General features: G+C 43.6%; 1 protein-coding gene across 1 annotated transcript in view; it reads right to left on the bottom strand.

Moving 5' to 3' along the window:
• Positions 1-25,207, bottom strand: part of fgfrl1a (fibroblast growth factor receptor like 1a) — a 72,262-nt gene extending 47,055 nt beyond the window's left edge. The window contains exons 1-2 of the mRNA XM_080008732.1: positions 24,891-25,207; positions 21,846-21,941 (exon numbers count right to left, since the gene is read on the bottom strand). Coding sequence (XP_079864858.1) covers positions 21,846-21,909 — 64 coding nt within the window. The 5' untranslated portion in view covers positions 21,910-21,941; positions 24,891-25,207. The remainder of the gene's footprint in view (positions 1-21,845; positions 21,942-24,890) is intronic.
• Between the last annotated feature and the right edge of the window lie 1,914 nt (positions 25,208-27,121).

The raw sequence follows: 27,121 nt of genomic DNA, 5'->3' as shown, positions 1-27,121 counted from the left end.
AACGGAAACAAACACACACACACACACACACACACACACACACACACACACACACACACACACACACACACACACACACACACACACACACACTAGCATATAGAGCAGTGGTTTCCAACCTGGTTTTAACCGCAGGCCACATGTGTGGCCTTGTGTTACTTTGCGGCCCGCACAGTGTAAAATCACACACCAGTAATATAAATATACACACACACACACAACACTGCAAAGTATCCCAAAATGCTACAAAAGTGGAACATTCAATTCACCCCTTTGACAAATATCATGACAGAAAAGCATAAATGAAGGACATATTAAAGTAGCATCTCAGGAGGTTGAGCTCCTCATGCCTGTGCACTGGACGTGGCTTTGGACCAAAGTGTCTCCTACATAATGTGACATCATACTTTTATTTAGAGAAATTCAATGTATTTTTTTATGTTTTTATTTTGAATAATCCTTACTTCTTACCCGAGGATACACTGTCGACCCACACACAAAACACTTCTCCCCCTCACAGCCGAGCTGCCGGGACACAATCAAATCCACACGATTCAAATTCCTGTTGAATATGAAGAAAAAAGTCAAAATGAAAAGCACAGAACGAGGACGGGGGGGCAGTGCGGAGCGGGGGGGCATTAAGTTCTGCAGACCACCGAAAAAAAAGGGGGGGGGGGCAGAACATTCTTTTAAAGCTTACTGTATCAGTTCTTTCTTTGTGTGTGTGTGTGTGTTTAAAGGTACAAATTCTGACCTGTTCCACACAAATCTCAGAGAAGACATTTTAAAGACTTAAAAGGTAGAAGGAGTAAAAAGGAACTGTAGAGAGAAGGCCTGAGGAAAGGATGGATGATGGATGGATGGATGATGGATGGATGATGGATGACTGATGAATGGACGGTGGATGGATGATAGATGGATGACTGATGGATGATGGATGGATGATGGAAAGATGATGGATATACATAGAATGAATTAAACAGGATCCTACAATGTCCTGATCCTGCCCCAGAAGTGACTCAGGGAGAAACTCTAAACATCGTCAGAAACAGAAACAGTCTTTAATTGTCACACGACACTCCACAACACATGCTTGCACACACACACACATGCACATGCTTGATGGTGGCCGGTGAAATGGCTCCTCTGCTTTTGAACCATCCTGGCTTGTCCTTCCTCCGGGGGCACAGCCAGGAGCAGTGGGCAGCGTACGTGGACGCGCCCGGGGACCAGGTGATAAGTGTCTATCGCTGGTCAGACCATGATGGGTGCATGTTTTTGGTGGGGGTCCTTACTGACGTGAGGTGGAGGAAACCCCATGTGAACACGGGGAGAACATGCAAACTCCACACAGAAAGGCTCCTGTTTTTCGAAGATAATCCGCCGGAGCACGGTGCCAACAGCGCCCCAGGCGGGAATCGAACCCAGGACCTTCTTGCTGTGAGGCAGCAGTGCAATGCACTGCGCCACCGTGTCACTAAAATGAGATGAAACACCGGAAGCCGTTGGGAGCAGGATCCATCTTTGCCTCCGGATCCGGATCCCAACGCAAATCAACCTGGCAGCGCTGGTTAAACGGAGGAAAATGCAGGTTCTCGGCAGGAGTCGTGCAGTTTGGCCGCCCCCGCCTTACGGAGCGCCCCCCCCCCCCCCAAGGAGCGCCAGAACACCAGAAAACAGACGTGCACTAAACCTTCAGCAGATTACAGACCATAATTTGCAATATGAACAGAATGAAAGACAGGGAAGAAAAGATTAAAAATAAAAAGACGGAGGAGAAATGAAGCACAAGACATTGGTAAAGAGGTCAAACTGCAGGAGGAAGTAGGTCAAAGGTCAACAGAGTTCTATTCCAAGTCTGTGTGTGTGTGTGTACGTGTACGTGTACGTGTATGTGTGTGTATATGTGTATGTGTGTGTGTATATGTGTGTGTGTGTGTGTGTGTGTGTGTGTGTGTGTGTGTGTATGTGTGTGTGTGTGTGTGTGTGTGTGTATGAACACCAGGGACTGGGTTACACTGTCGTTCTAAATAGGATCTAACGTGAGAGAGAGAGAGCGAGAGAGAGAGAGAGAGATAAGGCAAATAGAATATACTGCACTTATTAATAATAATAACATGAAACAAAGGTCCGAAAACTCTTACATTTTTCTATAAGCAGCAAAGATTGGCCAATATTTACAGTATGAAGTGTAGTAACAAACAGCGAGGGATCAAATGGAAAACTGTGAATCTTAACGTAACTTCAAAAGTAATCTCGTCCAACCTGATAAATATCCAAAGATAATAAGACTTAAAAATAATACTAATATCAAGTGTATTTAGTCTCATCTTTCACGCTTGGCCAGAAGCTCCAAGCGACGCCGCACTGACATCCTGGGCAGTTTCACCGTCGCCTTCTTGACATTGAAGGTTTATTTCCATTCAGATTATGATGTAGAAAATACTGTTGAGGACGCCAGAGCCATATGAAGCAAGCTGTGTTCATCAGAACCCATGAGGGTCCACAGAGCTGTTCTCTGAATTCATTGTTATCTTCTAAGGCAAATATACTTCTGTGTCCAAACAACACGTCACCAGTGTCGGTGGCTACGGCAGCACTGATTTTACTCTTAGTTTCCCTCCGACCTGCAGGTGGCAGCACTGGTTTTACAGTTTCCCTCTGACCTGCTGCTGGGTTCAGGTCAGTCCTCGCTCCATCACTGTCACTGTTCAGCAGCATCACTGCCGACCAGCACCGTGCATACCCCCTGCACCGTGCACGCCCCCTGCACCGTGCACACCCCATGAACCATGATAATAATAAGTATCACATAATATGTAAATTTCCATCCATTTACATATATTGAAAATAGTATAACCACATATTTGCCAAAATATATCTTATTATATATCTTATTCAGTAATAAACATATATGTTCATAAAAGTAAAGATGAAGGTCATTATGTTTATTGGTATGCAGTGCAATATAGAAATACAATGTTTGTCTTTACAAATATCTAAATCTATTTTTAATACATGACATTAGATTTTTCTCCAAATATATGTTGGTTCTATAAGGAGTGCATAAAATGCAAATGGGCCTTTTATTTGAGTAGAATGTAACATATTCAATGTGATGCGATAACAGAAAGACAGAAAGAAAGAAAGAAAAAAGAAAGAAGGAAAGACTCACGTGAGAAAAGAGACTGAAAGATAAAAAGGAGATACAAAAACAAGTGAGATCTATTAAAGATAATAACTCACTCATCTAAACAGAATTAAGTTCAATAAATAGCTTATTGGAATTTCAGGTCAAATCATGAATGGTCAGTGCGCGCGTGTGTGTGTGTGTGTGTGTGTGTTTGTATGTGTGTGTGTGTGTGTGTGTGTGTGTGTGTGTGTGTGTGTGTGTGTGTGTGTGTGTCTATGTGTGTGTGTGTGTGTGTGTGTGTGTGTGTGTTCCATTACGGAGCGCCTCGTGCCTTCAGATAAACCAAGACATAGTTAGCATAAGATAAGACCGAGTTGGCACCAAGTTAGGTTGACTATCAGTGTGTGTGTGTGTGTGTGTGTGTGTGTGTGTGAGTGTGTGAGTGAGTGTGTGTGTGTAAACCGGTGTCCTCGACCTGACTTTATCAGCCCTCTGGAGGCAGACACTGTTACTCATTAACAACCCTGATAACACACACACACACACACATGCTGTTGCCCTCTTTCCTGATATAGGAGGAATATCTGCTCTAATGGAGCGTTTTATACTGACCTGAGAGAAAATAACAAGGGAACGGCTGTGAGAACTGGAGAGAGAGAGAAGGTGAGAGAGAGAGAGGGGGGAGGGTGCCTTGCTTGTTTTACAGCGACACATTAGGGATTCAGAGCTGTGACATATTTTTTATAGTAGTATTAAGCAGCAAAAGCCTTCAGACTGAACTCTATTCAACTGAGATAATTTGGTATTTCTTCCTCAAACAATGTTATCGTTTATGAATCTTTATATGTTTGTATTCCAGGAGGACGGCAGCTACGCTACAAATGTCATATTCAAATCAATTTACACTTGATTCAAAGCAAATCTGAATCATAATAAACTTTCATCATGACACAGAGCTGTTTTCTAACTTTAAAAACTCAGTCCATACGCCCTGAGATGTATCTCCCAGATACCAGACGTCATCACATTATTTATTCATATTTACATCATCACGTGCATTAAACTCTCACTCCTTCACTCCGCTCCCCTGTTGTTTTTCCTCCTTCCACCTCCTTCACCTGTGCCCTTTCCGGTTCACTGGGTGGGGAGGCCGACATTCCACACCAGACACACACACACAAACACACACACACACACGCATGCACGCACACACACACACACAAACATACACAAACACACACACAAACAAACACACACACACACACACACACACACACAAACAAATACAAACACACACACATGTACAGACACACACACACACAAGCAAACACACACACACACACACACACACACACACACACACACAGACACACACACGCAAGCACACACACACACACACACACAAACATACACAAACACACACACAAACAAACACACACACACACACACACACACACACACACACAAACAAATACAAACACACACACATGTACAGACACACACACACACAAACAAACACACACACACACACACACACACACACACACACACACACACACACACACACACACACACACAGGCACACGCACACACGTACACACACACACGTACACACACACCCACACACGGCCCTCTCCCACATTCCACACCCAAGCTCAGCCGTGACTAAGTCCATTTGTTCAGCTCACGTCTGTCTCCTCTGCCTACTGCGTGTGTGTGTGTGTGATGTGTGTGTCTTAACTATTATTTCAACTTCACCCTAATTGTTGACGTCTAAATTATCCAAAAACCGCCAAAGGAATCAGAAAGCCAGCTCGAACAGCCCGAAGAAATGAAAGTGAAATTAAAATAAATGTTGTGTGAAAAAAAGTGAAAAAGTGTGAAGAAATACCACACACACACACACACACACACACACACACACACACACACACACACGTACACACGTACACACACACACACACACACACACACACGTACACGCGCACACACACACAGCTCCGCTCGTCCCAAAATACCACCTGAAATGAATCAGTCAGCATGTCACTTGTGCATGTCAGTATGAGCCTCCCTCTCTCTCTCTCTCTTTCTCTCTCTCTCTCTCGACTTTCCAAAAGCTCAGTTTCCAGTTCCTCAAATGTTGCTTGTGTGTGGACGGGGCCAAAATGCAAAGAGAATACTTTGTTTTAAAGAACATTCCCGTCCGTGAGGACATGGCCTCAACCTTGTTCAACATCAACAATGACTTTTGATCATTTCAATCACAAAAATGTATCAATGACTGAAACGATACAAATACAAAAACTCAACTTCACAGTTAAGAAATGCACCAAATGCACCATTTCTACCATTTCTACCATTTGTACCAGCTTGTGGAATCTAAGGATGATACAATACGATGACGTCAGTTTAAATAACAATAATCAGGTGATGATAGAGATGAAGCAGCCGACCAGGCCTCCACCCCCCCACTCTAGATTCACAGGTGGAGCCGATAGATTCTGGGTTTTATTTGGCGACTTTCAGGATAACTGATAACTGTCAGATTATTCGACTGGACCTGGACGCCCGTCCTGTTCTACACACTGCTGTCACCACGTTCAGCCTAAAAAAACATTTAACAGTTTCAGTTTGACAGCGTGTGAAGGCCAAGGCCAAAAATGAACGTATTCATTGCATCAACAAATGTTTGCATTTGATAACATTACATTACATTACATTGCATTTAGCAGATGCTTTTATCCAAAGCGACTTACAATTATTCAAACACCGACGGACGCAGCCATCAGGAGCAATGAGGGGTTAAGTGTCATGCTCAGGGACACTACAGCATGCTAGCAGGAGGAGCCTGGGATCGAACCAGCAACCTTTAGATTACTAGACCACCAGCTCTACCGCCTGAGCAACCATCCCCATAAACCTCTATCTTGTTGACTTTCTTTTTACAGCTTAATTACTGAAGTTTTAATTCAAGGAAACCCCAAAAGAATAGTGTGTCAGACGAGGGGGCGTGGTTAAGCCGGGGTCTGCAGGTGACGGTGCCGGTTTCTTCCCGCCGCGGCGCAGCTGTACCGGGTCGGCCTGATCGGCCTCATTAGCTCTGATTGGTTGGACCCGGCTGGAAGAGCTTTCTCATGTGTTGTGTTGTCCTACGATGGCGATCGCCTGGTGCAGGACGCTGGGAGCCTGCGGACCGCACCGTGACCGAGCAGAAACTGGACCTGTGGGTGGGGCGGCGGGGCCTCCCTGTCCTGCTGCGTCCCGTGTGGGGCGAGGCTCGTCGTGCCGGGGCTGGTTGGATGTTCCATCTGGTCCTGGGACTCGGGCAGGGACCTGGGTCTGACCGGGTGTACTCGGGGTGGGCTCCTTATACATCGTTGCACCTGGCTGTTCAGGTATCTGTTCTCTGGTGCTATCGTCGCGGGGGGCTGGGCTGTGGGTGGGGGGGCCGTCTGCTGCCGTCTGTTCTGTGGTCGCTCGTCGATGTGGGATGGGTGCCACGGGCACGGGGCCGGGGCCGGGGCACGCTCGGGTACGGGGCGGGGTCGATGTTGGGGTGTGGTTGGCCGGGTGTGGAGGCCTGGTGGGCCCCCTGCCAACTGGCTTCTGATCCTGGCGGCTTGCGCCTGGTGGTTTCTGGCGTGCTGTGCCCCTTGGAGGCTGCTCACTGTCGTGGGTGTGGGTTGGGGTGCGGGTGGCGGCTGTTGGCCCCCGCTGCGTGGCAGGTGCCCCTGGTGCAGAGGGGGTTGAAGGGCCCACATATCTGACTGTCTGCGGGCATCGGCAAGGGGGCCTGTCATCCGGGTGTCCCGCGCCTAGGCTACAAGGGTGGGCGCTCAGGGGTGGTGGTTGGGTGGGGCATCATCTGCGGTGTGGCGGGCCTTGCTTCTGCGCGTTGGGGGGCATAGGGACCCAACCACGATGTTTCTATGTTTATGTTTTTCCATGTACATGTTGTTGTTTGTTTCTATGTTTAATTGTCTCACCCCTGGTGACTCTCCCTCTTGGAGTAGTAATGATGATTAGTTGTTTATAGACACAAACATGGTAAGATGGTTCTCCAAAGAGGGGGTTGCTGGTGGTTGTGTGCTCTGCTCGTCCCACAGCTCGTCACAGGACAGTTACTGCAGCAGTTGTTGCTGATTAAAGATGAATAAAGAGTTTCATTGCAGGTTGACAAGTTCAACTCCACTTGCAACTCACTCTGTCCTACATGTAATGGAACAAATACTCTGTGTTGTATGTGCAGCAAGCTGACAGCACAGGTTAAAAATGTAAAGAAACCAGACTCCGATTAATGCTCTGTTATTCTTTGTTCCTGTTTCGGCCAGCGAGCCTTTCTGTTGATAATTATAAATTAAAACTCACTGCACATCGGCGCCCCACTGCCAGAAAGACTTCCCCCTCCCTAAACCCCTACCCGTGGGTAAAGACTCCCACATATAGGTTTAAAAGCATCATTTTTTTCCCCCCTGGTTTTTAAATTAATGACTAATTCTCCACAGCGGTTTCTGGTACTTACAGCGGTTTCCACTGAACCGCGGCTCTGTGGCTTCACGCTTTAACGCTTTAACGCTGTAGCGCAGATTCAGCTTCGGCTCCAGCTTCATGTTTTCAGCAGCGGAACTTAAACGCCCATTAAACGAAAATAAATGATGAATGCAAATGGGTTCCGAGTTTCCTCCCCAGCGTCGGCTTGAAAACGTTCAGTTGTGAAGGTTTGACGCCGGACGCTGGAGCTCCACGTTACTCTGGAGCGACTAAACCCGTCTAGTGACGGAGGGATCACTTAGATTTTCGGGCAAAGTCAAATTAAATCAACATTCAGAGGCTTCAATGTCGTTTCTGTCTTGTAGATGCACTAAGAACAGAGAAACACACACACACACACACACACACACACACACACACATACACACACACACACGCACACTGTGCGCCCGCCCCCACATCTCACATGCAGTATGGATTCCACGTCGACAGCTGGTGTGTGTGTGTGTGTGGTTGTGTGTGTGTGTGTGTGTGTGTGTGTGTGTGTGTGTGTGTGTGTGTGTCTTATCCAGTTCCCTAATATCACAGAGTACATAATATTTAATAAAGTACTATTGTAAATATTTTTCTGCAGGTGTTGCTCATGCAGTCCTGATTATAATTTACAATGATGTCGTACGGGTGGCGCGATAAAAATAAAAAAAATATACAAATATAAAACTTGATTAAAAACAGAATAATAAAGAAGCATGACTGTTAGAAATTTTACGTATAAATTGAAGATATTCGATTTAAATGTAGTGGAGTAAAAAGAGAGTCTTCCAAAAGTAAGTACAGAAACTTGAAGAATGTACTTTAAGTACTTGTACTTGGTTACTTTCTTTTAGGCATTCAGCCCAACAGGAAGAGGACGTTGGAGACTTGATTGACAGCGAACAAACTTTAAAAATCTGCAGAAACAACATGAAGGTGTCTGCGGCCACTTCCTGCTAATCAGCTGCACTTCCTGAGGTCAGAGGTCAGATGTACCTCCAATAAACAGCCACAGGGGGCGGAGAGAGGTGGGCGGGGCTTTATGGGGAACGTGGCAGGGCTACATGTTAATCAAGGACGAACCAAGTTCATTAGGGTGCTCTCTCTCTCTCCATCACTCTCCTGTCTGTCTGTCTGTCTGTCTGTCTGTCTGTCTGTCCGTCCCCCCACACACACTGAAGCCCAAGGAAAACAAGAGTCAGTGTCTCTCGTCCTCCGATCGTCTTTCAACGTCTCATTTGTAACGCCGCCAGGAACAACAGCTGGACACCGCGTGTGTGTGAGACTGTGTGTGTGTGCATGCGTGTGTGCGTGCGTGTGTGTTTTATGTGTGTGCATGTCTGTGTGTGCATGTCTGTGTGTGCATGTCTGTGTGTGCATGCGTGTGTGTTTGTGTGTCTGTGTGCGTTTCTGTGTGTGTGCATGCGTGTGTGCATGCGTGTGTGCGTGCGTGTTTGTGTGTGTGCATGTCTGTGTGTGCATGTCTGTGTGTGCATGCGTGTGTGTTTGTGTGTCTGTGCGTTTCTGTGTGTGTGCATGCGTGTGTGCATGCGTGTGTGCGTGCGTGTGTGTTTGTGTGTGTGCATGTCTGTGTGTGCATGTATGTGTGTGCATGCGCGTGTGTTTGTGTGTGTGTGCGTTTCTGTGTGTGTGCATGCGTGTGTGCATGCGTGTGTGCGTGCGTGTGTGTTTGTGTGTGTGCATGTCTGTGTGTGCATGTCTGTGTGTGCATGCGCGTGTGTTTGTGTGTGTGTGCGTTTCTGTGTGTGTGCATGCATTTGTGTTTGTGTGTGTGCGTTTGTGTGTGTGTGTGTGTCTGTGTGTGTGCATGCGTTTGTGTTTGTGTGTGTGCGTTTGTGTGTGTGTGTGTGTCTGTGTGTGTGCATGCGTGTGTGTTTGTGTGTGTGCGTGTCTGTGTGTGTGCATGCGTGTGTTTGTGTGTGTGTGTGTGTCTGTGTGTGTGCATGCGTGTCTGTGTGCGTTTCTGTGTGTGTGCATGCGTTTGTGTTTGTGTGTTTGTGTGTGTCTGTTTGTGTGCATGCGTGTGTGTTTGTGTGTGTGCTATCTGTGTGTGTGCATGCGTGTGTTTGTGTGTGTGTGCGTGTCTGTGTGTGCATGCGTGTGTGTTTGTGTGTGTGTGTGTGTCTGTGTGTGTGCATGCGTGTGTGTTTGTGTATGTGTGTGTGCGTGTCTGTGTGTGTGCATGCGTGTGTTTGTGTGTTTGTGTGTGTGTGCATGTCTGTGTGTGTGCATGCGTGTGTGTTTGTGTGTGTTTGTGTGTGTGTGTGTGTGTGCGCGTGTCTGTGTGTGTGCATGCGTGTGTTTGTGTGTGTGTGTCTGTGTGTGTGCATGCGTGTGTTTGTGGGTTTGTGTGTTTGTGTGTGTGTGTGCATGTCTGTGTGTGCATTCGTGTGTGTTTGTGTGTGTTTGTGTGTGTGTGTGTGTGTGTGTGTGTGTGTGTGTGTGTGTGTGTGTGTGTGTGTGTGTGTGTGTGTGTGTGTGCGCGCGTGTCTGTCGGGGGAGGGGGTCAAAAGTGTTGTAATGGCTCCGGTTTTGGGAGTCGATGGCCGAGACAGGGACAAAGAAGACGACAAAAAACAAAGAGGAATTAAAGAGAGAGAGAGAGCGAGAAAGAGAGCAGTCTATCGATTTCCAAAGTAAAAGTGTTTATTATAATTATAGGCATATTTAATTTAATATATGAATGATCAGAGGTGGAAGGTTTTATTTCAGTAAAAGTACAAATACCGATACAAAAGAACTCTCGGAAAAGTAAAAGTACCACACTGATGCTTCTACTTAAATAAAATGTATATAAGTACTCAGTCTTAAATATACAAAATAAATATTATATAAGTATTAAAAGTAAAAGCCCTTGTCAAAGTAACTAGACTGTGTAAGAAATGTAGTGGAGTAAAATCCAAAAGTCTCTAAATCTGTTTAAAACTTTTTAATATCTTGAAGTAAGTCCAGACACTTAAATACTGGAAGCTGTAGTTTATTATCTCTGGTTTTTATTTCAGTATTTTCTTACAGTGTCTGTCGACATGTCTTCATGTCTTAATGTGTACTAATACTGCACATAAATTAACTATATATAAATAGTATTATATAACATATTTAAATGACCCCAGTGTTGTGAAATCTATCGTAGTGCTCGGATCCAAAACAGAAAAACCAAAATAGAAACGGGGAAATTCAGGGAATTGTGCAAAATAAACAAGTGTGTCATTCAGTGGGGTTCCTGGTGTGTTATTATAGACACACACACACACACACACACACACACACACACACACACACACACACACACACACACACACACACACACACACACACACACACACACAAACACACACACACACGCACAGGCACAGGCACAGGCACACTGACCCCTCCCTCCTCCACTCGCTGACCTCTGACCCCCAGAGCTGCAGCCTGACCAAACAGACCCAAACCCCAGAGCGACCACCGAGCAGCCGAGCGGCGCCACAGGACACAAAACACAGAACAGTACGGGGGAGGACAACCACCCAAAAAACAACCAGAATATTTCTTATTTGTGGTCCTTCTTCCCTGCCGTCATGTTGAGGTGAAGGGTGGAGGGAGGGATGGAGTGAGAAAGAGAGAGAGGGAAGAAGAAGACGAGGAGACGGATGCACCTCAGCGTTCCTTCAAATGACGTCTGAATCCTGAGGAAGTTTAAAGGGGAAAAAATAAATAAACAGCGACAGATTTGGTGCGAAATGGCGCTTTGCATTTCTATATTCCACAATGTTTAAACTATTAATGTCCTATAATTTAACTTTCAACTAAATGTTAAATTCATGAAGCATAAATCATGATGCATATTATGTCCATTTCCCTCAACATGGTGATAATAAACTTAAAGACTTAAAAAACCTGTGTCAACGTCTCGTTAAAATCTATATTTTTTTGTTTTACTCAACATAAAATGGAGCAAATCAGATGTAAACTCAAAGCTGAACAACAAAGCTTTTATCTGAAAGTTGAAACTTTGTTCCACGATCACTGCTCATCTGATATAATACATCATCTTTTATCATTTTTCATTTCATTTCTGTAATATATCATCTGATGATAAAAAGTCCAAACATCTGACGTTCGTCTTGTGACAGAAATGTCGATTTCAGATCCAAGTTTCTCAGAGTTTAAAATAAACAATTGATCTAAAGGTTAAAAATCTGACAAACTGCTCTTAAAGTTCAGTGCTGTGAGGTCCAGGTTCCTGAGTGTGTGTGTGAGTGAGTGTGAGTATGAGAGTGTGTGTGTGTGAGTGTGAGTGTGAGTGTGAGAGTGTGTGTGTGTGTGTGAGTGTGAGTGTGAGTGTGAGTGTGTGTGTGTGTTTGTGTGAGTGTGTGCGAGTGTGAGTGAGCGTGTGTGTGTGCGTAACGGTGTGTGTGTGTGTGTATGTGTGTGAGAGTATGTGAGTGTGTTTGTGTGTGTGAGTGTGGTGTGTGAGTGAGCGTGTGTGTGTGAGTGTGTGCGTGTGTCTGTGTGTGAGTGTGAGAGTGTGTGCGTGTGTGAGTGTGGTGTGTGTGAGTGAGCGTTTGTGTGTGAGTGTGTGTGTGTGTCTGTGTGTGAGTGTGAGAGTGTGTGCGTGTGTGAGTGTGTGTGTGTGAGACAGTGTTTGTGTGTCTGGTGAGTGTGAGTGTGTGTGTGAGTGTGAGTGTGAGTGTGTGTGTCCTACACAACAACTTTCACACTTCACCTCTAATTCATGTGTTTTTCTTTGCCTCCACCTCCTCCCAGACGTCGACCCTCCCTCTCTTTCTCCTGCTGCTTCCTGAAGGATTTAAACTCTACTTTTAACTTTTAACTTTTAACTTTTAACTTTTAACTTTTAACTTTTAACACCTCTGTTACATGATAATAATAATAATGTCACGTAACTAATAATTCCTAAACATGTCATGTTGAGGAATAAGGACGAAAATAAAATATTTACATTAAGTTCAGTTCCGAAATTGAAAACAAATTATTTAATGAAGCGTTTGTTTGAAACATCAGCTCCGGCTGAAGTTTGGGGGGTGGAGGTGGATCTGGTTACGTGGCCAGGCGGACCTCCCGACCAGAGCACGGACCCCGAATCACATCTCACGATACAGATTGGATCCCTGAGACGAGATATGGAAGGATGGACGGATGAACCAAGTCATTCAATAAAACATGTACAGGCTGCAAGGAAAACAGCATCCGCCACCCGGCGAGAAGCAGCCGGGTGGCGCTAACACCAGGACTTTACAGGAGAAGCTCCAGCAACAATTAAGCCTTTTGCAGCTGCCACTGCTCTGCTCATCACACACACGCACGCACGCACGCACGCACGCACGCACGCACGCACGCACGCACGCACACACACACACACACACACACACACACACACACACACACACACACACACACACACACACACACACACACACACACACAGGTCAATGCAATAACTGCTGTGTATTATTATTATACTAGAATCCAACATGAACATGTGCTTGAATAGTGACTTTATACCAAGAAAAAAGGATAAATCCCTTCAATCGGGTCTGCTGCATGATAATAACATTGAAATATTCACTGGAGACCAGAGCTTCTCAAATGCTTTATGGCGACGGTCTGTTTTTCTACAACATTTTTCTTTTCGCTGACCCCCGCGGACAAAAACTCACTGGATTTCTGTCAAATTAGTGACAAAAGCACAGAGATGGTCTGCTTAGCTCCGCCCCAAATGCGAGGGAAAAAAACCAAACAAATGTCTAGAATTCCTTCGCGGACCCTGACATCTTTCACTGACCCCTTAGTGGTCCCTGGACCCCAGTTTGGGCAGCCCTGCCACATACTCATAAAAGAGAGACACTAAAAGAAAACACTGAGTATTCTAACAAATGTCGGAGGAGACGGAGCGAGGTGCAGATGCTCGTAAAACGCTTATCAGCACGACGGTGTTTACGTCCATTATCTGCTGTCATGCGTCACACACCATGGACAGAGAGGGGTGTGTGTGTCTGTGTGTGTGTGTGTGTGTGTGTGGTTGTGTGTGTGTGTGTGTCTGTGTGTGTGTGTGTGTGTATGTGTGTCTGGTTGTGTGTGTGTGTGTGTCTGTTTACCTTGCGTTAAGTCACTTAGTGGTTGTAACATCTGTCTGTCGCATGTGGTCGTTGACTCTTAAAGGAATTTGGAGTTTCTCCTCTTTCCACTTCATGGCTGTCTCTGTTTCCCTCCCTCCCTCCCTCTGCCCACACACAGGACAGCAGCAGGGCTGAAACGCTGACCGATCAATCCATCAGTGACGTGACCGATCAAGTCTCTGTGTTCAGAGCTCACGTGTGGTGGAGCTCAGCATCCAAACAGCTTTGATAGGAACACACTGAGCAGCTCGGTGACTTACAGTGAGAATAACGTTCAACAAACTCAAAGGAAAAACCACACACGGAACAACTGGCACTGTCCCACATCTTGATAGTACAAATGAGCTGTGACAGGAAGTCTGGCTGGTGGAGGCAGCGCTGAGCTCCGCCCGTTTGGAGAGCAGCGTCTGTGGCCGGGCGAGGCTCTGCAGCGCCGTCACGTGTGAAATGAGGTTGAAGCCGCCATGTTTTATTGGTGGCCGCCAGAAGGACACCACCTCCTCCTTGATGTGAGTCACACTGGAACTGAAGAGGTTGTTCACAGTGAACCTCTCAGACGCAGCTTCATTAAGGAAACACTTCTTTTCATTGTGTTTTGTTCAACTTTATTTCTGTTGCACAATATTCATATGTCGAGTAGCCCCCCCCCCCCCCCCCCCCCCCGACCATTTTGGTTATTTCCAAACAAAGAATCAAAAGTTTGGAACATTTTAATGTCCCAAACAACCACACCAGAAGAAGCATAAAAGGCTTTCTTCGGTGGCTACGGGGCCTTGCTGCCGTAGGAACATTTCAAGGACCTGGAACTCAGGAACTTGTGCCTTTGTCGTCGGGCAGGTTCCACTCCCAGACAGTTCCTGGTCCCAGAAAGCTCCCTCACTCTACAGGAAACACCGGGGCCTCGTGCGTGGTGCTGACACATCCTTTATTGGTGAAACACAAGCGACGCACAAGCCATTCATGTCCAGCATGAATCCAGGTGAACAGCTGATTGAAAGTCACTGCCCTGCTAACATTCAGTTGATAAATGAGAATAGAAAAACCAGAACCTGAAACACAGTGACCAGGGGAGCAGCACGGTCTGATGTGAAAGCAACGCACTCTTTTAGGAGCTGCTAAGGCTCTGGAACAGAAGGTTCTGGAACAGAAGGTTCTGAACCTACATGGTTTCTCATCGCGTTCCTGTATCGATGGTTCTTCCCACAACCAGTTTCACTGTGAACGGATCAACTTTCTGACATTTACCTGCTGGAGTGTGAGAACGGCACTCGTCAGGAGAACGTGAATGTGCCTGTGTGTGTGAATGTGTGCGTGTGTTAGTGTGTGTGTGTGAGAAAATGTGTATGTGTGTGTGTGTGTGTGTGAATGTGTGCGTGTGTTAGTGTGTGTGTGTTAGTGTGTGTGTCTGTGAATGTGTGCGTGTGTAAGTGTGTGTGTGTGTTAGTGTGTGTGTGTGTGTGTGTGTGAATGTGTGCCTGTGTGTGTGAATGTGTGCGTGTGTTAGTGTGTGCGTGTGTTAGTGTATGCGTGTGTTAGTGTGCGTGTATGTGAATGTGTGCGTGTGTTAGTGTGTGTGTGTTAGTGTGTGTGTGTGTGTGTGTGAATGTGTGCCTGTGTGTGTGAATGTGTGCGTGTGTTAGTGTGTGCGTGTGTTAGTGTATGCGTGTGTTAGTGTGCGTGTATGTGAATGTGTGCCTGTGTTAGTGTGTGTGTGTTAGTGTGTGCGTGTGTGTGTGTGAATGTGTGCGTGTGTTAGTGTGTGTGTGAATGTGTGCATGTATGTGTGTTAGTGTTTGTGTGTGTGTGAATGTATGCGTGCATGTGTGTGTGTTAATGTGTGCGAGTGTGTATGTGTGTTAGTGTGCGTGTGTTAATGTGTGTATGTGTGTTAGTGTGCGTGTGTGTGTCTGTGTTTACATCAGATTGTATTTACACATTGTCCAATAGTAGTTGTATACGTTAACAAGCATCTGCAAGTGCCTGTTCACCCTCCGAGCCATAAAGATGCTGATAAACTCTTTCTTTCTGTCTTTCTTTCTTTCTGTCTTTCTTTCTTTCTTTCTTTCTTTCTGTCTTTCTTTCTTTCTTTCTTTCTTTCTTTCTTTCTTTCTTTCTTTCTTTCTGTCTTTCTTTCTTTCTTTCTTTCTTTCTGTCTTTCTTTCTTTCTTTCTTTCTTTCTTTCTTTCTTTCTTTCTGTCTTTCTTTCTTTCTTTCTTTCTGTCTTTCTTTCTTTCTTTCTTTCTTTCTTTCTTTCTTTCTTTCTTTCTGTCTTTCTTTCTTTCTTTCTTTCTTTCCATGTTGACAGGTTATCAGAGAGTTATTAGCGTTTTAAGACTTAAAACTGAACTTTGTCAGAACCTGCAGAGACGAGGAACAAACATCCAAATAAGAAGTGATAACAAATGCACGATGGAAAATCTGTGATAACATCTCCCACATATCTGCTGCACGGTTCCTGGTGGAAGGACTGGATGGCGGCGGCGGCAGGACGTGCTGGAGCTTTCTATTTGTTTTGGGGGAGGATGAAGATTCCTCATCAAACTGTTTGTCTCCCAAACTTAGGAAAACTCCCTCACACTCACCCAAGCACAAGGGCGGAATATATCACTATAATATCATATTGTGATGGAGGGATTGTGGTAACATGGTGATATAGTTAAACGTATTCATAAAGAAGTACACAAGATTCAAGATTCAAGATTCAAGATTTTTTATTTGTCACATACATATACATACTTTCATACATATATGCAGTGAAATGTAATGACACGTTTGATTTTGTCAAAATGGCCCAGCTCTATCTGACAGACACACGTGTCCCTGGTAGATGCTCATGTCACTCCACCGTCAGTAGAACACGTAGAACCCGCGTGTTCTGAAGCCACAGGTCCAACACAACGTCTTCTTCCTTCCACTTCCACGCACTGACCCCGACGCTGCAGCTCCCAGTGCGGCCAGCGAAAGCATCCTCTCAACTGCTGGGTCACACACACACACACACACACACACACACACACACACACACACACACACACACACACACACACACACACACACACACACACACACACACACACACACACACACACACACACACACCTCTGGCAGCTGCTACTGAAATAAGGGCCTAAATATCTCTCTTTGGGTTTATCTCTGTCCATCCATTTGTCCGTCTGTCCATCTTTCTGTTAATCCATCCATCCATCCGTCCGTCCATCCGAGTGTGTATTTTCCTCCATCTGAGCTTTGTGTCTACACCTTTTTCCATTCTCTCATTACATTTTTCCACCGTGTTCCGATCCCACGATCCATCTTTCTTTATCCTTGGAGGGTCCAACATCCTCTGTTTCTCTTTCAACATCGTCCATCTTCCTCTCTCTCTCTCTCCATCAGCTGCTGTCCGCTCGGCGTTCCCAGTGGAAAATAACTTCCTTTTCTCCTCGCGCCAAGGGGCAAAGTGGGAAAAATCAGCCCGCACCGACCGGAGACGTCGGGCAGGGCAGGGCTCGCTGGCGGCCATGTTGGCTCCAGAGTCCTGCTCCGTGGCGTTGCCCAGGTAACGTACGATCGCCAGCCAGACGATCTCCAGAATGTTGGCATCGCACCAACCGGCCGGGGTCACAGAGCACATTGCTGCACATTTACAGTCAATACCTCCCAGCGTTATAGGCTTCGGCAGATTGACGATTAAATCCTCAATCGGTAATCAATGGAGTCGATTGCGATTGACATAAATGACGGGCGATTTCTTTTATTTTTATCTGCCTGGAAAAATCTGAGCATTGAAACGGTGTAAGTGCAGTTTACCGTTAACTGAAACTGATCCCTCAGAGCGGGGGAGGAGAGGTGGAGAGGCCCCCTCTCTCCCTCTCTCCCCCGCCCCCCTCTCCGCTCAGAGCTATTTTGGATTTATTATTGAATATCTGAAATGTTCACTGTGCAGAAGTGTTCTTGTGTTGGGTGTTAAAAAATGACTGTGATGTTTTCCCTCTGGTTGTTGTGACTCTATGCGTTCTCCTAACCCTCGTTGTGAAGGTTATTGTCTGAATGGACGACGACCACAGAAATGGAATTTATTTCATATTCTTACAGATGGAAATTTTTTGTTTCCTTACGTTTCGTACTTGTTTGGAAAATGAAAAACATAAACCTAACCGGTGCGCGCACATCGGACCTGGTTCGTTCGGCGGCGGGGAGAGGAGACGCTCATCCGCTTCGGGGCGTTGCTGGAGTGGCTGGGAGCCCGTCGGGGAGCGTGGGAGTTTTCGCAGCCGTCCCCAAGGAGCGGCCACCACAGAGCGGCCCCCACGGAGCAGTCCCCACGGAGCTGTACCCACGGAGCAGTCCCCACGGAGCAGTCCCCACAGAGCGGCCCCCACAGAGCGGCCCCATCTCATCTGGTGTTTAATTATCTTATGAAAGCACCAAGTCACCCCCAAAATATTGTCACATTGCGTTTGTCAAAAAGTATTATTCATTAATATCAGACCAGCTCTCCCTAATAATCTCTTTTTGCTGTGTTAACATGGAGGACTGTGGAGAAGACAAACAGGCCTTGAAAAAAAAGACCAAGGATTCCACTGGTTTGATCCCTTCATGTGATTTAAAAGTTCATCATCTTATCCCAAAGTGGAATTCATCGGCGTTCCATCAGGAGGTTTTTAAGAGATTGGTCTTGGTGAGAACATATGACGAGCAGGGACGTCCAGCAAACAGTACAACATGGACCACAACACACAGACACGAAATGCTTCAAAAGTAGAAGCTTAAAATACAAAAGGGAGTCTATCATGCCATGACGCTTAAACAGGAGTAGGATTCTGAAATAGCATGAAGAAGACTCTTAAAACTATAGCATAACTTGCATCAAGCAAAGTGTCCGTTCCTGTACTTTCTTCCTCCTTGTACTCCCTAATGAGGCGCAGCTTGCAGAGCCGGTTCTGTCGGACAACTTGATGGCGCCGCACGCTTCCACGCCCTTATATGGGCAGGCCAATTTAAACAGCCAATCCCTCAAAGATAATTTAAAATTGAATCTAAGAGCTGTCCGTCAGAAGTTGGGTTGGTTCTCATCACAAGGCCCGGGGCCCCTCAAGGGGTCTCGCAGACTAAACACCTCCCAGTTGGTGAACTCCTGGCTGGGCTGGAGTCGTGACTTTTTGACAGGCTGGTTCTCCGTCTCAGACTGCGTTAAATCAGCTCTGAAAGCAGCAAAATCCACTTCATCAAATTATGTCCACCGGCTTCAGGGATGATCCAGAGAGAACTGGGAACAAGGATGAGGATGAAACCTCTTAATGTTATTATTGTGATCGGGCTCCAGCCCGATTTGTTGTCATTTTTATCTTGGCCCTTTTTCGGGCTATCTAAAGTATCCAAAACACAACATCCGCTGTACACACAGACATGGTTGAGGTCTTGATAGAGCCGGGAAGTTTCAGCCGTCTGGTCCTTCCAGTTTGATCAATATCGATTTACATTCGGAGCAGAAATTAGTAAAAAACGGTGATCATTTTACCGGAAGTACAAGAACGTTGAGGCGATTTGATTAGTTAGAGGAGCGGGGCGCTTTGTGACATCATCAAGTTAAATAAGTCCAAGCTTCTTCTCTCGGAACTCAATCCCCTCCAGCCACCTGCCACACCTAGACAGACAACTTGAGCCGATGCTGCGTTTAAAGGAAACTCAGAAAACTGTAACTCGTGCTGCGTTTCATAAAACCCCGAAAAATAGAATCGGTAGGAGGGCGTTTTTGGCACTGCAGGAAGTTCTAAGAAGCTTTGGAGGAACCGTCCCTTTCTTTCGCGTCTGCACTGCGTGATCCAGGAACGACCGTAACTATCAAAACACCGTTCTTCAGGGACATTTAAACTCAATGACAAAAGAGGAACGCTCAGTGACGTAAGTCCACGGTGACTGGTCGAACACATGAGCATGAGAAATAGTTTGTGAAAGTCATGTGAAAACAATGTGAAAAAAGACATGAAAAATGTGATACTTCATTTAAACTAAACATGTCTTTATTTATACTCAATTCATTTCCAAAACATTAAATGTGAATACACTTAACGGCTGATCACGGTATTACGGAAACACGGAAAATTCTACCAAACACGACTAAACTGGTCCTGTGTTTTACTGCCTGCGGCTATATTTATTTGACATTCTATAGATTCGATAGATTTAACAATATTTTGGAGATGACTAACGGTGCTTTCATAAGATATTTACACACAAGAAGTATTTTAAAACCGATCATTATTAATGTGGATATTTTGACTGCAGGTTCAGAAAACGACATTAACTTTACTCTAACCCTTACCCTGAAGATTCAACTACACCGTTATATTTCCAGAACCAGAATGGCAGACCGGACCCAGCCTCACATCACAACATCCACATGAGGAGCAGGAGGCCGCCCCTGCAGCTGCTGCCGCGCCGCGCCCAGCGGCTGTTCCTCGCTTCAGGCCGTGAAGGAACCCGAGCGGGAAGCTTTTCATGCAGCGTGATCCTGACATAAGCTCAGAAAATCTCCGGCAGAAACCGTTTTCCCGCGGATGCTCGGGGCCGCAGCGCCGTCGGCCAGCGGCCGGTCCCACGCCGGGCGGAGGGGGCGCGGGACCGGCGGGGAGACGCCGGCGTCCCAGTTCACTTGGAAAGTCGTCCGGGGTCAAAACGTACGAGCGGCTTCGTCCACAAATCGATCTGTTTTGGGAAAACCGTTCCTCCGGCTCCATGTGGAGAAACACACCTGACGACCTCACCCATATCCACTCCTACCTCCCTCCCTCTTCATCCCTCTCTCTCCCTCTCTCTCCTCACCGTCTTTCCCTCTCCCTTCCTCCTTCAAATTATTCTTTCTTTCTTTCTTTCTTTCTTCCTGTCTTCCTTTCTTTCCTGGTTACATTACATTCTACCGTTCTCTGGTTCTCAAAACCTAACTTCAAACACCCCCCCCCCCCCCCTCTCTCTTTTTCTCACTCTCCTCGCTGTCTTCCCCCCTCTCTCCCTCTTTCAAATGACCTTTCTTTCTCCTGTTTTCTTTCCTTTACACATTGCATTCTACTGTTCTCTCTCTAGATAACTTCACTTCGACCACCCTCCCACTCTCTCCCCCCCCACCCTCCTCTCTCTCTCTGTAGCACGGCACAGCAAACATCCCTAACAGTTTAATCTAATCTCATCTCTATGGCTCAGTGTTTACTTTCCACCCTCCGCCTGAGCGCTGCCCCCTCACCCCCCCTCCCCCATCCCCCTCCCCCATCCTCCTTCCCCATCCTCCTCCCCCATCCTCCTCCCCCATCCTCCTGGCCATCGGCCTAACCCGTGTTGTCTCCATGGGGGATGTATGTATGTGAGTGTGTGTGTGCGTGTGTGTGTGTTTTGTTCTAATTTTGTCTTGTTGTTGTTGTTTTGTTCATCCCGGCATGGGGTCATTAGTGGGACCAGGCGACGTCCAGGGATTTATCACCATGATGGTCATCGTGGGGAACTTTACACAATAAGGATTTAAATCCTGATATTTGCTTTTAAACTCAGAAGTTACAAAGCTTCTGAAGGTTCATTATATTAACGTGGTAATCCGTAAGATTCTATTCAAAAGAAAAAAGGCCCTATTTGCTGGTGCCTGATAAGAAACAGCCATTGTGTGAACCGTTTGCATGTTGCTCCTCTATAAGCTGTTTCCATTATTGGTGGCGGGGTCCGCCACACGTTCAAGAAGTGGCAGCCACGGTGAATTTGCGAAAGCAGCGTATCTAGTTGTGCTCAGAAAACTTTCCATATGGATGAACATTCACAAAAAGGACCCAAAAATATCCACACCACCTCAAGTGGTCAAGAAACAAGGCAAACAAACGTTGGATCGGTTCAAAACGTTGCAGTTTCAAATGTAATTCTGGGATTTGAAGAGTAATCCACCCAACAAAGACGAGGGAGATACTCCCACATCAAACTCACTCTGCAAATCACCTGCTTGCCCCTGTCGTCGTCAATGTGTAGAAAACAGCGATAGAAGCAAAGCAACACGTTGGATCACTCACCTCTGGCAGCGCTGGACGTCAGTGCCGTGTGCAGCAGCAGCAACCACACCCAGATGAAGTCCATCCTGTCAGACAGCGCTCGGCCTCCTCCACCTCCTGGAAGAACCGGGTGAGATTTGAGGCGGGGAAAAAAAAACGACTCCAACGTCATCAAAATATGGAATTTCACAACAGAACAAATCATTTTTATTTCCTTAAGAATATTTGTTGACTTGATGAAATGTGCACCCGATTTTTATTTTAACCACAATAAGGTGCAGTTTATGCATAAATAACCTAATTTGGCACCAGTAGGGCTGGGTGTTGTTTAAACATTTACAATACCAGTTCCTGGTACCAGTACCTTAAAGTGATATTGATACCAGTAGAGTACCTCATTCCATACCTTTTTTCTGCTATACTCATCATGTGAATGGAAGCATTCAGTTGTTTAACATGCCTCCACTGATGCCTCCACATGAGTTTTACACCAATACATTTTCAAAGTGTTCAAATTATTGAAATATTTATGAAATATTCTTCTTCTTTCAGCTGAATAACTGTACAAAAGAAACAAAAGTAGAGAATAAAGTTTTTGGGCAGCGTCATTTTAAACAAATAGCCAGTATAGTGGCTGGAATGAGTACACCAAGGAAAACCTCTTTCACTCGACTGTTTTTTTCAGCCAGACTATCCTTTGACAGGCTGTTGTAGCTGCTGCTGCCGTAGTGAGCCAGTAACAAGTCGCATTAAATCCAAAACCAAGATTCAAGATTCAAGATTTTTATTTGTCACATACATATACATACTTCCATACATATATGCAGTGAAATGTAATCTATACTATAACCATACAATAACCATACAAAAAGTATGGTTATAGTTAAAGAAAAAAAGTAAATTATACAGTAAATAGAAAAGTTTTTTTCTAGATCTGGGTACAAAAATGATGGAACACAGGTATCGCTTGACTGGAGGAGTTTCCATACTACTTGGGTTATTTCAATCGACACCTTCAAGGTATTGAGTACCAATAGCCAGCCCTAGTCAGCAGGTTCCTCAGGTCAGATCGGATCAGTTCTAACTCTGCTCCGTCGTCTTGGAATGACCTCAAATGTGAGCATCTCATTTCAATCTCAGATTTTAAACACAGAATGGGTACGCTCACGTCGGTTCATTTGTGCGCCGCTTTCCTTGGCCGGAGCCCCTCTTGGAAAAGAGATTCAGTCAAACAGAGGTTAAACAAAAACAAATAAAACGAATTAAATGGAGGATCTGGTGCAGCCTGGACAGCAGTTTCCACAGGGAACCGCTCTCCATCCTGTGAACTGAACAGCTTTTCAAGCGGCTTGTTTCCGCCGCTTTGGCTGCCAATGGAACAAAGGAAAAAGCCAAAAAGCACCCGCTGCCAAACTGCACCAGCATCCAGCGGCTGAGGGTGATTTCCCGCCCGGGTCCAAACTATTAATTTTCAAATGAATCCGATTCAAGTCTTGCAACAGAGGGCGGGGTGTTGTTCTGGTCCTGATGTGGCCTCCTCCATCAGCTGCAGATTTTTCACTCAATTTATAACCGGAAACCAGACTCAAACCCGCCTGCAGACTGTCCCTTTTAATGGGTTGACAGGCAACAGGAGGAGGTGTTTTATATACAAGAAAAACCATAAGAATTACTTTTATGTATTCATCTCCCATATTTACAGTATTCAATTTCTTTCCCAATTTCCAATATCTTTTGCACTTTTCCACAAATGAATTTGTACAGAAATCATTTCTGGGGCTATCTAAAATGTCTTTATATTCTGGGACTTTCAACTTAAATGAAGGAGTTATTCTGTCGAGCCCTGTTCTGATTTTACGTCATTTGTCAATTGGCTGTCAATTGAATAAAGGAGAAGAGTTTGTGCAATTTATCAAATTTTCCCATTTCTATTTGGCTTCATTCTTCTTCCCTTGCCTTTGGGTCTGTATTTGTCTTTATTCCAGCTCCTTGGCACTATCTCCCTCTACAAACAGGCTCAGAAAGGGCCCGTGGACGGACAGCACTAAATGTCTGTTTGAATGTACTATATAGATAAGAGCACAGGGCTCTCTGGCAGGAGAACTATTTCCCTTATCCAATTACTGGCTCCACCTGTTGATGTGTCTCTCCTTACGCTGGTTTTAATCTTTCCGCCACATAAATTCTTGTGTGAACCACACACTGGATCCCGTTACAAAACTCCACATGCTGCATCATGATCACATCTGTCAGCCTCTCAGCAGAAAATCTGCTCCCAATGTTCCACAGGTGAATTAAAGGAAAGTCTAGCTAAGAGACAACATTCAGTCAATAATTCAGTAGGTATGAATGATTAAAAGGTGCAGCGTGGTTTATCAAATGCACCATTCCTGTACAATCCTGTATAAGTGGACTGACCTCATCACCCATCCCACCCTAAACCAGGGCTTTCCAACCCTGAGCCTATCAGCTCTGGATGGCTTTTCTTTCCACACAGAACATATTGATCCTGTCCAATCGAGCAAAACATTTATAAAAAATAAACACATATATTTATAAAATAATAACGTTATTGCCTGCAATACATTCGAGGACCCCAGTTTGTGAAAACCACTTTTGCCGAAAAATCAGCAAATTATGAAGAATGGTGTTTGTTGTTTTCTAAATCATCCAGTCACACTTAAATAACAATAATAATAATACTAATAACAATAATAATAATAATAATAATAATAATAATAATAATAATAATAATAATCATAATAATAATAATAATAACAATCATAATAATAATAATAATAATAATAATAATAATAATAATCGAAATTTGTAGAGCACCTTTCATACGCAATATGTAGCTCAAAGTGCTTTACGCAAATAAAAGACAATCACATAGTAACGATTAAAAAAAAAGTTAAAAGTTAAATGCATTGAATAAAAATAAGTTTCAAAAACACTGTTCAATTTCAGTTCATTTGGACCAATAATTCAATAACTATTCAACAATTTCCCTGGAACTGGTTTGTAAAGCCCTGGCACCGTGAGTGTGATGACTTGGTCTCTTACTTGGGGTGAGATCTCCTCAGGCTGGCTTCCAGATCCACAAAATCACTTCACAAATTAGAGTCCAGACCTCCGGATAAAACCCCCTCAGAAAATAAAAGCAAAATAATAATAATAATAATAATAACAATAATAATAATAATAATAATAATAATAATAATAATAATAATAATAATAATAAAATAAAATAAAATAATAATAATAATAAAATCACTAAGGTCAAACACGTGCGGCTGCTGCTGAGTCTGAATGACAGCAGCAGAAAAGTTCCAAAAAAGACAGAAAAGGAATGCGCTCCGTGGCTCGGCGAGTCGGACAAAGCAGTCCGACAATAATGAAATGAATAAAAGTGAAAAAGTTCAAAATGAAGATGATTCGCCCTCGTCGCTCCGCGTCTTTCTACGTCGCCTGCAGCGCCGCTGCACAGAGCTTCAGCCGCGGGCGAAAGGAGTCTGACGCTGCGTCACAGCGCGGAGCCGTCAGCCAATCAGAGAGCAGGACACAAAGCGGTCCGCCAATCAGAGAGCAGAGAGTCCCTTCATTTCTTGGACTCATATTTATTGAACTTGGATTTAGACTTACTGATTATTATTATTATTATTATGATTATTATGATTATTATTATGGTTATTATTATGATTATGATTATTATTATTATTATTATTATTATTATTATTATTATGATGATGATGATTATTATTATTATTATTATTATTATGATTATTATTATGGTTATTATTATGATTATTATTATGATTATGATTATTATTATAATTATTATAATTATTATTATTATTATTATTATTATTATTATTATTATTATTATTATGATGATGATGATTATTATTATTATTATTATTATTATTATGATTATTATTATGGTTATTATTATGATCATAATTATAATTATTATTATTGTTGTTGTTATGATTATTATTATTATTATTATTATTATTATTATAATTATTATTAGTTGTTGTAGAAATATTACTCGTTTAATTATAATAATACACATGTCCAAATAATCGTCATGTAATAACACCTATAAAAAAAATGTATAATATGTATAAAATGATTATACTTATTTGTTATAATGATTTATTATTCATTATTTATTTATTTGATAGTTATTATTAACAATTATAATTATTATTATTGGTAGTAGTAGAAGTAGTAATAGTAGTATTATTGTTGTTATAACAACAACAATGATAACAACAACGATAATAATAATAATAATAATAATAATAATAATAATAATAATAATAATAACAATAATAATAACAATAATAATAATAATAATAATAATAATAATAATAATAATAATAATAATAATAATAATAATAATAACCCTTATTTGTTTATGAAAGTATTATATGATTAAGTGTTATTGCGCGACAATGTGTAATACTCGATGGTGATTGGTCAATAACGAGCCCGCTGCGTGTTAAAATGACTGTTTTCCCGGCCCGTGTATCCCGCTTCTACATGCTAATGCTAACACTAGCTAGCGGCTCCATCTGGTGGCGATACATGGAAGCTACAACGGAAGACTGGAAGAGATGGAAGCAAAGTCCAATTTAACATGAATAACAGCAAACAGGTCAGTCATATCACTAGTTTAACATTAATAACAATAAACAGATCAGTCATATCACTAGTTTAACATTAATAACAATAAACAGATCAGTCATATCACTAGTTTAACATTAATAACAATAAACAGATCAGTCATATCACTAGTTTAACATTAATAACAATAAACAGATCAGTCATATCACTAGTTTAACATTAATAACAATAAACAGATCAGTCATATCACTAGTTTAACATTAATAACAATAAACAGATCAGTCATATCACTAGTTTAACATTAATAACAATAAACAGATCAGTCATATCACTAGTTTAACATTAATAACAATAAACAGATCAGTCATATCACTAGTTTAACATTAATAACAATAAACAGATCAGTCATATCACTAATTTAACATTAATAACAATAAACAGATCAGTCATATCACTAGTTTAACATTAATAACAATAAACAGGTCAGTCATATCACTAGTTTAACATTAATAACAATAAACAGGTCAGTCATATCACTAGTTTAACATGAATAACAATAAACAGATCAGTCATATCACTAGTTTAACATTAATAACAGTAAACAGATCAGTCATATCACTAGTTTAACATTAATAACAATAAACAGATCAGTCATATCACTA

The sequence above is a fragment of the Zeus faber genome (assembly GCF_960531495.2).
Source record: "Zeus faber genome assembly, chromosome: 10".
In the NCBI taxonomy this organism is placed as follows: Eukaryota; Metazoa; Chordata; class Actinopteri; order Zeiformes; family Zeidae; genus Zeus; species Zeus faber.
This window is presented reverse-complemented; position numbering and strand designations above follow the sequence as displayed.